Genomic DNA, 12,284 nt, shown 5'->3' on the forward strand with positions numbered 1-12,284 from the left:
AAATGTTATGATGAATGGAAAACGGTGGACCCTCTTGTAAACAAGTGTAATGCTTTTATGGTGTCATCCACTCACAGTTAACAGTTTTTGTATTGAGTTGTGCTTGAAATATAATTCTGCAAACTGTTAATAAATACTTCAATCAATCAAACCATGGTTTAAACGCAGAAAAGGAAGCCAAAAGTTACTTACATTAAGCGGACATGGCAACACTACAGGAGAGGCGCGCCTCCTTCATTCAGATTACGTCCCATGGCTCAAGGGGCGACCCGGACCGCGCTGTGCTGTAATTGGCCATTTGGTTGTCAGGCAACGGATGACACGAGACAATCTTTGTATTTAATCTAGACACCTTTGACGCATTATGAGTACATTTGCAATAGATTTGCATTTTGCACACCCTATGGATTGCACCACAGTATACAAATATTGGTGGAATAAATAAATACAGTATTGGCGCCACTGTGCCAGCCTAGCTTTAATAGCAGGAGATAATGGTAAACTCTGGCAACCTTTGTTTGTAGTAGTAGGTTAATACAATGATCTTCCACGATACGATATCATATTTGTATTTCTGTATTGTTGTATTTTGTTTCTTGGAGGGCTGGGCAGCATATGAGCGGTTGCCTCGCAACCATGTTAACCAACCAGAGAGCGACAATCTTCTCAGCCAGGCAATGGAGTGAGATGAGACTGCTCAACTGGGTACCTTTGGTAGTGGTACCTAATATTTAATGCATAAATCTGTTATGTCATTATGCCCTTTCGATGTGGACAGACAATCTAAGTTAAAACCGTCTGTGCAAGAGTTAGAGTACCATGTGTCCCTCTGATAAATTTAAAATAATTTCAAGCAAACTGACCACAATTCAACATGGGCTTCTGCGTCTCATTTCGGGATGAGAGTAGAGGGCCTGGGGCTGGGGCCACCTTGTGGAAAGTTGTGTAAAATGCAGTTTTTCAATTGTTGTTCAATCCAAGAACTGTCATTACCTAAAAATAAGAGACATGCGAAATGCATATTATATGGTGGCACCATAAAAGAAAATCTGTCCATGGCCTTATTCAGACCAAGGAGTGTATTTCATGCAAAACTAATGCTTGCAATGGATTCAGAATAATATAAACCCCCTAGTTTGACACGTCACATGCTATTTTAAAGCAGAATGAAATTTAGATTTTGCCTTAATATAGGCTGTTAATGGTGGCAATATGGATTTGGCCGCTGTGGAGACCCGGAAGGTCGCCGGCTCGGGCTCCCCTAGGTAAATCATTGGAGCATGCCCTGGGCTACATCTGTGCAAAATTTGGCTGTTTTAGACTAATTAGCGCAATCAGAAAAATGCACACAAAGTGCACAAAGACCTGCACTTGCAATACAAACTTTATTTAGGCAACGTTTCGGTCAAAGACCTTTTTCAGCTATGAGATAAAATGTTAGCTTTCACCACAAATGAAACTAAGATATCAAGGTCCAAATAAAAGGGCTTTCTGCCAATAATAATTGTCAAGAACACATCATGAGAATGTGAAACGGAGTAGTTAACGTTCTTGCCTCAGCTGTGATCTTCTCTAGCCAGTGTGACAATTTATACTCGCCGGGAAGAACCGATCTTTAAGCTAAAGATTATTTCTCGCATTATACAGAATGCGGTCATCTTTTTTTTTTCACTTAATTTATTGATAAAATGACAAGAAAAAAAAGGAAGGAAAAAAACAACAGACAATACAAAAAAGAAAAACAAAGCAAGAGACGAAAAGAAAAACAAAAGAAAAGAGGCTGCATTTTTCATTTTACAGGATACATTCATTGAAGAATGCATTCATCTTCAGGCTAATTCTCTCAAAGCCCAATTCTTCGTATCAATCTCCCTCCGCAGTCTGCTGTACTCGTCGGCCAGGATCTCAAAGTCCTTGCCGAGGATCTCAAAGGACTTCAGCTTGTTCTCCACGGAGTGTTTTTGTTCCTGACAGGTTTTCCGCTCCGACTCCAGCTTATCCCTGCAAATGGGGTCGAACAAGACAGAAAAAGACATGCAATAGATTTACAGCCATCGGGGTGAGCAGGGGATATAGTTGACTAAGACAGTGGCCCTAAAAGAGACATGACACTGTGAAACGAAGTTCATGATCCAGCATTTTAGATGGGAAATTGTGTGCAAATGTATGAAATAGGGCTGCAAATATAGCACTCTTAGGGTACAGAACAAATATTTAAGAGGCTATAACAAGTATAAGGGCCGATTCATACTCCTATTTTACCGCTGTTTCGGCGCTGTATCGGCTCGTCAGAAATTTTCAGTAGCACCGAAGAGCCGACTTTAGGACGGTACCCCGCCCCCCGAACCTCAAATGACGTCACATTGTAGGCTCTACAGAGCCGAACCGACTTTTATTCGGCTCTAAAATAAGAGTATGAATCGGCCCCAAGTCAGAAGTTGGCACTTGCCTGATTTTTCTATGGGCAGATATGTTATCAGCCTTGTATGTATCCAACTCAATCTCCACCATCTCAGTCCTGTTGGGGAGAAATCATTTTGACATGCACCATTTATTGTATTCTCTTCTGCACTTACGCCCTATATACACTTTGTTGTAATGTACGTCAACAGTAATAGCACAACAAATAGCCAGCAGTGTTAATTTGTTTTTCACCTGTAATATGAAGAGAATAGAGACGCTATAGGGTTCATGTGGTTAAAAGAAAAAGCAATACTGAATTATACAGTTTCACTGATTTGCACATAAAAGCACAATATTAATGTTGCCTTCAAGATGGTCTCCACAGAAAATTGACATGACTTCTATACACTCATGTAGCCTGGGAAGCATTCCTTTTCAGGTTTATGATCCGGTCGGGAGCGCATGGTAATTTATTTACGTCATGTTGTTGTAGTCACTGATTTGCAGTCATCAGGCAGGAATAACCACAAGCCGGAATCAGAAGTACAGAATAGAATTCCTGCAATCATAATTTTAGGGACTACCCAATAAAATCCTTGATACTGCGTAGTTTTGCTGATTATTAAAATATAAATGATCGTGGGGAATTATTTCGGGTAAGTTCTTATTCTGGTTGTGATTTCCTGTCTGATGACTACTAATCAGTGACTACAACATGACGTAAATTACCATCCGCTCCAGACTGGTTCACACAACGATTTAGTAACTTTTCTCCGAGGTGGAAAGCCTCGTGACGCGAGGTTAACACTCATGAAGTGGCACATGTTCAAGAGTTGACAAGTGTGAGCAGGACAGAACAGCAGCACGTCAGTGAGTCAAAAACAAAACATGAGAAGTCTCTACCTGACTTTTTGCATGACTAATTCGCATTTGCCCTCAAAGTAGTCCAATTTCTTCTTGTCCACGTCTGACTGGACATTCAGCCTGTGGTCAAAAATGAAAGACTGCAGAAGTTGGACGCACCTCATCAGCTCCTGTGCAGAGAATTAAGAGCAAACCATCACAGACAATTAAGTTACTTTACATGAGAGTAGAACTAGTGGTGCAAACTGCTAATTGTTTAGGAATTTCATTAATTGAAATTTGAAACAAATCCTGAATTTCCATCAGGATCAATACAGGTTTAGCCATCTATAAACATCAAAAAGCTAAATATAGCTTATAATACACACAGAATATACAAAATGCATGTTATATTCCTTAATCTTAAAGGTGTTTGCTCTTGCCATAGTCCAGTTACCCTATATAGTCATAAAGGCACAGGACTGAAATAAACCCGTACAGTGAGGTAGAGGTGGGTCTGACGTTGCAGCAGAACAGCGTTCTCCCAGTACCGCTCCTTCACACTCGCAGCCCTTTTTCTCTCGTTGTCCAGCAGTCCTGACAGGTGAGACAGCTTGACGTTCTTCAGCCCCTCGCTGGCCTTCTCTGTCAGGAGATTTAAAAGTGGTACATACGCTGGTCAGCAACGCTTCCAGAAGCATTTATTAAAAATGTGTTTGTTTTTGTTGCCTTTATACCTTTTTTGATAGATAGACAAGTCAAGATTGACAGGAAAGAGGGAGAGAGAGAAGGGGAGAGACATGCAGCAAAGGTATATTTTTGCTGTAAAACAAATCAGGTCAACAACCATCGGGGCAAAGAAGTGTTTTTCTACCCCATTCCGGCTGATAGAAGGACAGGAGGCTGAAACACTTCTCCCTGAGATGTTTCTCCAGCTCTCCGGGTAGACTCTGTTTCATCTTTTGCACATCCTAGTGGAGAGAACACAGGCACACGCATCACATAACAGCAGGTTTGAAAGTTAAGCAGTAAAAACGATCTATACACAAGCCACATCAAGTAATAAAACTATTTGTATAGCACCTTTCATGACATGAAATGCAGCTCAAAGATCTTTACAGAACAATAGAGGGGGGGAAAAGCAAAGCAAAGGCATAAAACGATATTACAATAATAGCAGTAATGCAATACAGTGAGTGACATGAATAACAAGAGGCCAGTGGAGGACCTGAAGGGGGGGGGGGGGGGGGGGGGGGGAGACGGTTTGGGACATATCTAGACAGGCAAGTAGGTAGGAAGGTGCAAGGCAATTGAGAGCTAAGTAAAATAAATTTAAAATCAATCCTAAAAACAACCGGGAGCCAATGTAGTGACGCTAAAACTGGAGTAATATGTTCTCTCAAGTAAGCATGAGAGTGTATTATTTAAATGACAGACCTTCTCTGGGGGCATGAGGTCCAGCACCTGCCGTGGATTCAGACCCAGTATGGAGGGCTGGTCTTGATTGGTAGTGGTGCTTGGATCCAGCTGTTTGGAACACTGTGCCACAAGCAGACACCGCTCCATTGTCTCATTGAACTACACAGACGGACACAACCACAGCAAGGCCTTGCTCAGTTATTACGTATGCTACTGTCAAATTACTGTGTATATTTCAGGTGATTCCATATGCATGTACTGTAGATACTGTACAGGTGCCACAGGAAATCTGAGAATGTCTGAAGCTTATATTTTAAGTTGAATTGATAAAGAAAAGTAGAGTGGATTGAATCAGATAAATGCTTCTATGCATATATTCTTATATAATATTCTTTTCATAGAGTTGCTACGAACTACGAAGCCCCACACGTATTTAAGAATTGTTTGAGGGACACTAGCCGTGGTCTTGAACTTGTGGACTGCACCAGCAAGCGACAGGCTGATTCCACTACCATGTTCTGATCATGGGGTACGGCATCCTTCTGTCTCCTGATATGATGGTCCTGGGTCATTTCCCGCAGCTGACCGTTGAGGCTCTCTGCGTGCAACCAGCGGCGCTTCTGGCACTGCAGCTTTTGCTCTGCCTGGATGGATTACATGGACAATGACACAAAGTTACAGACTCAACCACCAGCACACAGTCATGCATGCAGAAAGACATCACCGCAGGCACACTTCATCTTGCATTTAAATTAGATTTAGAACCTGAATTAATGTTGAATTAATGTAACAACTAACAAGCATAGAAGCCATGGATAACTAACTGCATTGCGCGACAAGAATAAAGAATCATTGTACTCTTTTGTCTGTCATCTTTGGGAAACTCTAAAATAGTTTTTCTTTTCTTTTTTTAAGAAAAAAAGTGAAGGGCGCTCTTATCATCGTACATCATCTCATTCCGGCCAATCACAATGTGCGTTCTCACCTTTGTCATCAATGTTTGTCTTACGCAATGTTTGTGTTTACACGAACAATCAAAATTGTCCATTCATTGTCAACAGGATTTAATGGTTGTGTAGGACAAAGTTTTGCGTTAGCACACACACACACCAAAAGCTGGACATAGGAGTTCAGTCCAGAAACACCACAAAAGGCCCAGCGCCAGGCTCTGCCAGTGGACCTAATGAGCCCATGTCTCCTCACCTGTGCAATTTCCAGCCTCTGCCTCAGCCAATTGATTGCCATGGCAACCCCACACCTGCCAATTGATTACTTAACCAGTCCACTTTTCACAGTCAGTTTGTATTAATCTTCAGAGACAGGCAGACAGATACAGAGATATCCATGTGGGACACAGACAGACAGTTAAAATGGGTGCTATGACAACAGGTATTGCACACGACAGAGATCTCCATATACCGTATGGGGCGGGCACAGAAGTTAAAACGGGTGCTATGACAACGGGTGGTAGTAGGTTCCCAACTAGTTGCATTGTTCCCAAGTAGGCCGGCCGGTGGCCGACAGGCACGTACAGGTCTACGTGCTTCACTCCAAATGACTCGATCTGTGATCGGTAATTTGCCTATATTTATCTGGAGAAACCGATCTTTTACACAATTTAAGTGGTATAAATGTCAATCAGAAATATAGTATAATATCATTTTGCATCTTTGGCCTACACATTCTCCCCTTCCTCCCCACACACGGGAACAGTTTTGTGGGTTGACATAGTCATTTTGGAAATATTCAAATGTTCTCCTTATGCACTAGATCGGTATCGGCCGATCATGAGAAAACCAATCGGTGATCGGTCCCAAAATACCTTCTCCAGTGTGGTCTTGGTGCCGACGGTCAGCCCAGTGCTGTCCACATGCTGCGACATGGTGGCCAGCAGCCGGCAGAACTGTGGGTTCTGAGTCAGATCCTCCTCGGCCACATCGCACAGAGGGAAGAAGGACAGGACTGGACGGAAACAGACACAACACATTGAACTCACCAAGGTAAGTGTAGCAGTGGCTCAGAGGGCTGTATTTTGCGTGTCTTAAGTACCAGGTCTTATTACCTAACTTGAGTCGTGATCAATGCTCTTTGGTCACTCAGAATAGCCAAATGGCATTGATCACGCCTCCAGGTCTTTAGTTTACTCAAGTTAGGTAATAAGACCTGGCACTTAAGACACGCAAAATACAGCACAGAGCCTCAAAAGTCTAATATCTCCCCCAGTCCAGAGGGATATCCCTTTGGTCTAGTGGTTAAGATGTTGGACTTTCATGCGGGAGGCCAGAGTTTGAATCCCGGGAGTTACATAAGCAGGTTGTGTTAAATACATTTGTTTTAAACTTTTTAATGCGGTTCAATCAAGGCACAATGCGGCAATGGTCAATTAGTCCACTATTAATTAAATTCCAATTCAAAGGCCTTTGTTGGCATGAGAAAACATAAGTTTACATTGCCAAAGCAAAAAGTGGAACAATACAATCAAAAGTATGTATAAATGTATGTGAAAGTCAGAATATCCAATAAATCAATTTACCCGTGTATATATACCAAGATCACTATAGCTCTATACTATATGTTCTGACACTATATATGCAGAATACGTGCAGGAATACACACAATGATAATTAGGGTGGTTGTGTTCTATCCTTCTCCAATCCATGGTTATTGCTAGCCCCTTTCGGGACCCTCCATAAAGCTTTTCTGAAATTTGGATGAGTTTTATGTAGGGTCCCTGCTCATAACTATATTTTCGTATGGGAATTCTGGAACGCGGACATAGATATTCTCTCTAAGATCGTATCTGCGGCGTTTGACGGCCTTGTTTAGTTTAAGTTATTCTGAATTCGTGAACTATAAGTACATATACAAACCGCTGCGAATATCTCCTGTGGCGCGGAAGCCGTTAAGTATTTTTAATCTTTGTTTGACCGATTTGGTCGCTTTATTTCTTCTTGTTTGTTTACCGTTTATTGTACCGCCTCCCGGTGTGCGGTTGGCTTGTGCGGCTACGTCCCTGCCTCTGATCTGCTCTGTCATAGCTATAGCGCCACTAGCTAGCCAGATAGGCGGTACAATGAGGTGTCAATAAACAAGGAAGGAAGAGAAGAATCAAAGCGACCAAATCGGTCAAACAAAGACCAAAACAAAATACTTAACTACTTCCGCGCCACAGGAGATATTCGCAGCGGCATGTATGGGTACTTATACTTCACATATTCAGAAGCCCTCACACGAAAAAAATTCGTCAAAGAGCGCAGACAGGCGTTATCCACATTGTTTATGTTTTATGCATGTCCGCGTACCAGGTGGCAGGATACTGCTGGAACAGGACCCAATGGTCTGTGTCATCAAAAAGTCAGAAACTTCAGTACCATTGGGTTCTGCTTGGAGGGCTAGGTTATTGCATGGTTATGACTTATATGAGCCCTATGTTTCAGGGATACTCCTTTCACAGCAGCCCACGAATCTAGCTGATGTCTGGACCCTTTGCTCTGGTCCATAGCCCTAATGCCCAGTGCTATACTGGGTATGTAACTCGGTATCCGGAGAACTCGCCAGTTTACAAACTCGCCGCAGCGAAAATTCTTCATCAATGTCTTCATCGTTATGCCAACAGGCTGACTTCATCAGGGGTCCTTGACATGAAAAGGTTTGGGAGCCACTGAGTTTATAGTTACCCTGTTGATGCAAGTTGTCTCCTTCAAGGCCTGCTGCCATCGTCGACTATGAATTATTATTATTTCCAATAATGACAGAGCTGGACTGTTATTGTAGCGAGTCAGTAAGTTGGTATCAGTATTTCATGAAAAACATTAATACTATAGTTGTCTTTGTGTTTCTATCTCGGTTTCAATCCCTTTCAAACAAAACGCAATGGGGCTCCTCCGACCGATACGATCAATAAGGAATGATGGACGTAAACGTAAACAACAAGTTACTTCCTGATTTAAAGGCGCGCGCCTATCCAAAAAGTATTCTTATTGGCTGAGTGACTAACCTCGCGTCACCAGGCTTTCCATTGGCTTACTTACTGGCTCTTTTTATTTCAATGGCTCTGACGGCCTCCAGTGGTCATACAGCGGTAGTTACACCAGGCCATTGTGGTCTTATTCTATTGGTGGCGCTGGTTGACCCCAGGCCAGAGTGGGGGGGGGGGGGGGGGGGTTTCTCAGTGTTGGAAAAAGTACTCAATTGTTTTACTTACAGCTGCTATAAGCAATAATATGTCAACATTTTAATGACTCACCGTCACTCATTGCTGGCTGTCTAAACAAAAAGGTAATACAAAAATTGACATATTATTGCTTATAGCAGCTTTAAGTAAAAGTATTGATACTGCAATGTAGAACTACTTCGTTATTGATTGATTGATTGAAGTATTTATTAACAGTTTGTAGAATTTACAGTACATTTTAAGCACAAACTCAATACAAAGACTGTCAACTGTGAGTGGACGACCCAATTAAGCATTACACTTGTTTACAACAGGGTCCACATTGTTCAATTCATCAAAACATTTAAAGACATACAAACATTTAGAGACATACAAATAGACATTTCTATGTAGCTAAATTCATCATATGGGAAGCAAAAAAGGGAAAAGATACAATATACAGTGAGATACAGAGGCCAGTTTCGAATTGCAGCCATCCGTAGGTGCCCTTTGAGAGCGGTTTTGAAGGAGTCAAGGGATTCACATGTCTTAATGACTGTTGGTAGGGCGTTCCACATTTTGGTGGCATAGGAGCGAAAAGAATTAGTCCCTTGTTTGTGCCGAATCTGGGTTGTACATGGTTTGTTGCACTCCCTCTGGTGTTGTGGGTGTGGACTTCGTTTACATTAAGGAAGTATTTAGACAGGTACATGGGTATCTTGGTGGTGTATCGAATCTTGTGGACCAGACCCATTGCAAGATGCTGTACTCTGTCGACGACCCTAAGCCATCCCAGCCTGTCAAAGTGGGCAGGGGTGAGGTGGGTTCGGGGGGTGAGGCCAAGTAGGAGCCTGACCAGTTTGTTTTGGGAGGTCTGGAGCCTTGTTTTAAGGGCCTTTGAGGTGCTGTGGTACCAAGAGGTGGATGCATAGTCAAAGAAACCTTGTACGAGGGCTCCTGTTAAGGTCTTCAAGGTGTTTTTGCTGACCAGTGAGGAGATCCTGTAAAGGAATCTTGTTCTTTGATTGACTTTTTTGATTACGTTGGTGGCCATCTTATCACCGGAAAGATTGGCCTCCAGGATGGAACCTAGGTAGGTAATTTGATCTTTTCGTGTGATAATATTGTCACCCACTCTAACCAAGAAGCCATCTGCCTTGCTGAGATTACTATTTGATCCGAAGAGGATGGATTCAGTTTTTCCCAGGTGTAAGGATAGTTTGTTATCAGCGAGCCAGGTGCAGATTCTACCGAGTTCAGAGCTGAGGGTCTTTTCAACCTGCAGTTTGTTCCTGTCCGAGACCAGCAGTGCTGAGTCATCTGCGAACAGGAACAAGTTGCAGTCACAAGCTGAAGTCATGTCATTAACATATATTAGGAACAGTAAAGGCCCTAGTATGCTTCCTTGTGGGACGCCACAGCTCACTGGGAGGGGAGGGGACAGTGTTCCGTTCACCTCCACCATCTGTTCTCTCCCCTCCAGGTAGGATTGCATCCAGCAATTAAAAGTCCGGAATTCAAAATGTACTCGAGTAAGTACAAAAGTATCTGCATCAAAATGAACCAAAAAAGTACCAAAAGTAAAAGTACTAATTGTGTAGAAATGTCCCATTTCAAGTTATCAAATGTTTAAACATCTTTTGAAAATAGTAGATCGACAAGCTCACTGTGAGCTTGTAGATCTGTATGTAGTGGAGTAAAAGTAAAAGTAAGAAATTGGAAATACTCAAGTAAAATTCAAATACTTCAAAATTGTACTTAACAATAATATATATATATACATATATTTTTAATGTGATGATTTGATTGGCTGAGCACGGAATGTGATGATGTACGATGATAAGAGTGCCCCTGACTTCACACGGGTGTTATTTTTTATGAAAGGAGAATTTACAAAATATCTGTCTATATATATGTCTGAACAAATTGGCTTTTTGTGGTAACACAAACATTAAATGCCATTGACAATGAATGGAGAATTTACGTCATATGTGGGCTTTTCTAAACACAGTTCAACACATAATCACAGGCTGAAGAAGACTTGTTTATATTAGCCCGATATAGCTTTGAAACTACACCTTTTAGCATGAATGAGAATTTAAACCGCATGTTAACAGAATGAAATCACACCTTTTGTATATTGGCGTGCGCCCTTTATATATTGGCCATTTGGCCTCATGACTAGCGCCCCTCCAAAAACACAGACAATACAAAAAAAAGGGAAAATACTGTGACCTCCTCAGCCCCAGCCTCAAAGTTGGCTCTGTATCCTGGCTCCTACCCTCCATAGGAGAATGAGACTAGCAGGACACTGCCAAAGACACCAAGAGCTTCCAGCCAGCAAACTATAGTGCTCTGGAAACCAACACACTGCATGGCACCGGTCACGAGGCTGTCCCAGTCCCACATTAACGCAAAGCACCAACGAGCTGGTCAGATGTATGGAGAACCGGGATGACTGGAAGCGACGATGAAGGACTCGGCTGAGGACGACCTAGAGAGAGACCACTCTATACGTCAGCTCCATGGGGATACATGTATGGATGTATGGAAACACCTGGTGCCCATGATGTCCATCATTCTTCCGGCTGATCATCCGAGTCCAGCAATTTCCTGCCGAAACGAGCAGCAAAACCCAGTCCCTGTTTTCCAAAGTTGACCATGGTCTCGTAGCTGCTCTCCTTGGCCTGCATGATGTAGTAATCTATCTCTCTCTCTCTGGAGGAGAGGAGTCGTTGCACCCACTGTCTGTAGACGAAACTGGCCCCTCTGGTGTGTGGGAAGAGCAGCCAGAAGATGAAGGCTATTTTCGTCTCGTAGTACAGGGGAAACCATGCCAGTGTTATGTCGGTCACGGTCTCCAGTACGGTGTAAAGGGAGAACACGATCCAGTACATCATCCACTGCACGTATTCCTTCTCGTTTTTGGTATTGACCGCTTTGTAGGAGCAGTACGCAGGATACATCGTCCCAAAAACTAGTACAACCGCTCTTGAAAGAAGCCGGGACATGATAGCTTTCCTGTTTGTTGTGTAGGGCTCTAGACCACCCTCCGTGACCTACCTTTTATACTATGTTCATCAATGTAAACATCACCTTATATAAGCTGACCGAGAACTGGACACACAACACTAACCGTTGCCTGACAATTCAGATTTGCGCACATGCCGTGGGAACAAATGAACTGTGACATCATAAGCTGGTTTAACCACTTGAACCCAATTCTGGGGGAACATAAAATACACAATGAGGTAAGGTTGCGTGCACGCGTACGCCTGGGTGAAGGCAGACTGCTGGGCAAGCGCTGGTGCTTTGGCATGGGGGGGGTCAGATCAACATATGGAATGAATTATTTACTGGCCATATATGGAGCGTGTCTTGAGTGTACGGGGTTTGATGAGGTCAGATCAACATAATGGAATGTCAGAACAGGTCAGATATAAGGTTGAGGGGGGGTAGTGTCTTG

At 42.7% G+C, this 12,284-nt stretch overlaps 1 protein-coding gene across 1 annotated transcript; it reads right to left on the reverse strand.

The window, feature by feature from the left end:
• Positions 1-1,759: 1,759 nt before the first annotated feature.
• haus4 (HAUS augmin-like complex, subunit 4) lies at positions 1,760-8,552 on the reverse strand. Its single transcript, XM_083788586.1, has 9 exons — positions 8,343-8,552; positions 6,488-6,627; positions 5,178-5,309; positions 4,684-4,824; positions 4,121-4,217; positions 3,746-3,891; positions 3,307-3,437; positions 2,450-2,518; positions 1,760-2,001 (listed from the first exon to the last, which is right to left on the reverse strand). Exons 1-9 carry the CDS (start codon positions 8,380-8,382, stop codon positions 1,830-1,832), a joined length of 1,068 nt encoding a protein of 355 aa, XP_083644712.1. The 5' UTR covers positions 8,383-8,552; the 3' UTR covers positions 1,760-1,829.
• Positions 8,553-12,284: the final 3,732 nt, after the last annotated feature.

Source organism: Protomyctophum parallelum (assembly GCF_964188405.1).
Source record: "Protomyctophum parallelum genome assembly, chromosome: 18".
Classification (NCBI taxonomy): domain Eukaryota; kingdom Metazoa; phylum Chordata; class Actinopteri; order Myctophiformes; family Myctophidae; genus Protomyctophum; species Protomyctophum parallelum.

What these genes read in the sequence shown, in the direction of transcription:
- haus4 (XM_083788586.1), bottom strand. Translation starts at nt 8,382, where the DNA reads ATGGCAGCAGGCCTTGAAGGAGACAACTTGCATCAACAGG. An exon ending in TACCCCATGATCAGAACATG is followed by an intron (nt 4,825 to 5,177) that starts GTAGTGGAATCA and finishes CCGTCTGTGTAG; the next exon opens with TTCAATGAGACAATGGAGCG. An exon ending in TCTGCCCATAGAAAAATCAG is followed by an intron (nt 2,002 to 2,449) that starts GCAAGTGCCAAC and finishes CCCCATTTGCAG; the next exon opens with GGATAAGCTGGAGTCGGAGC.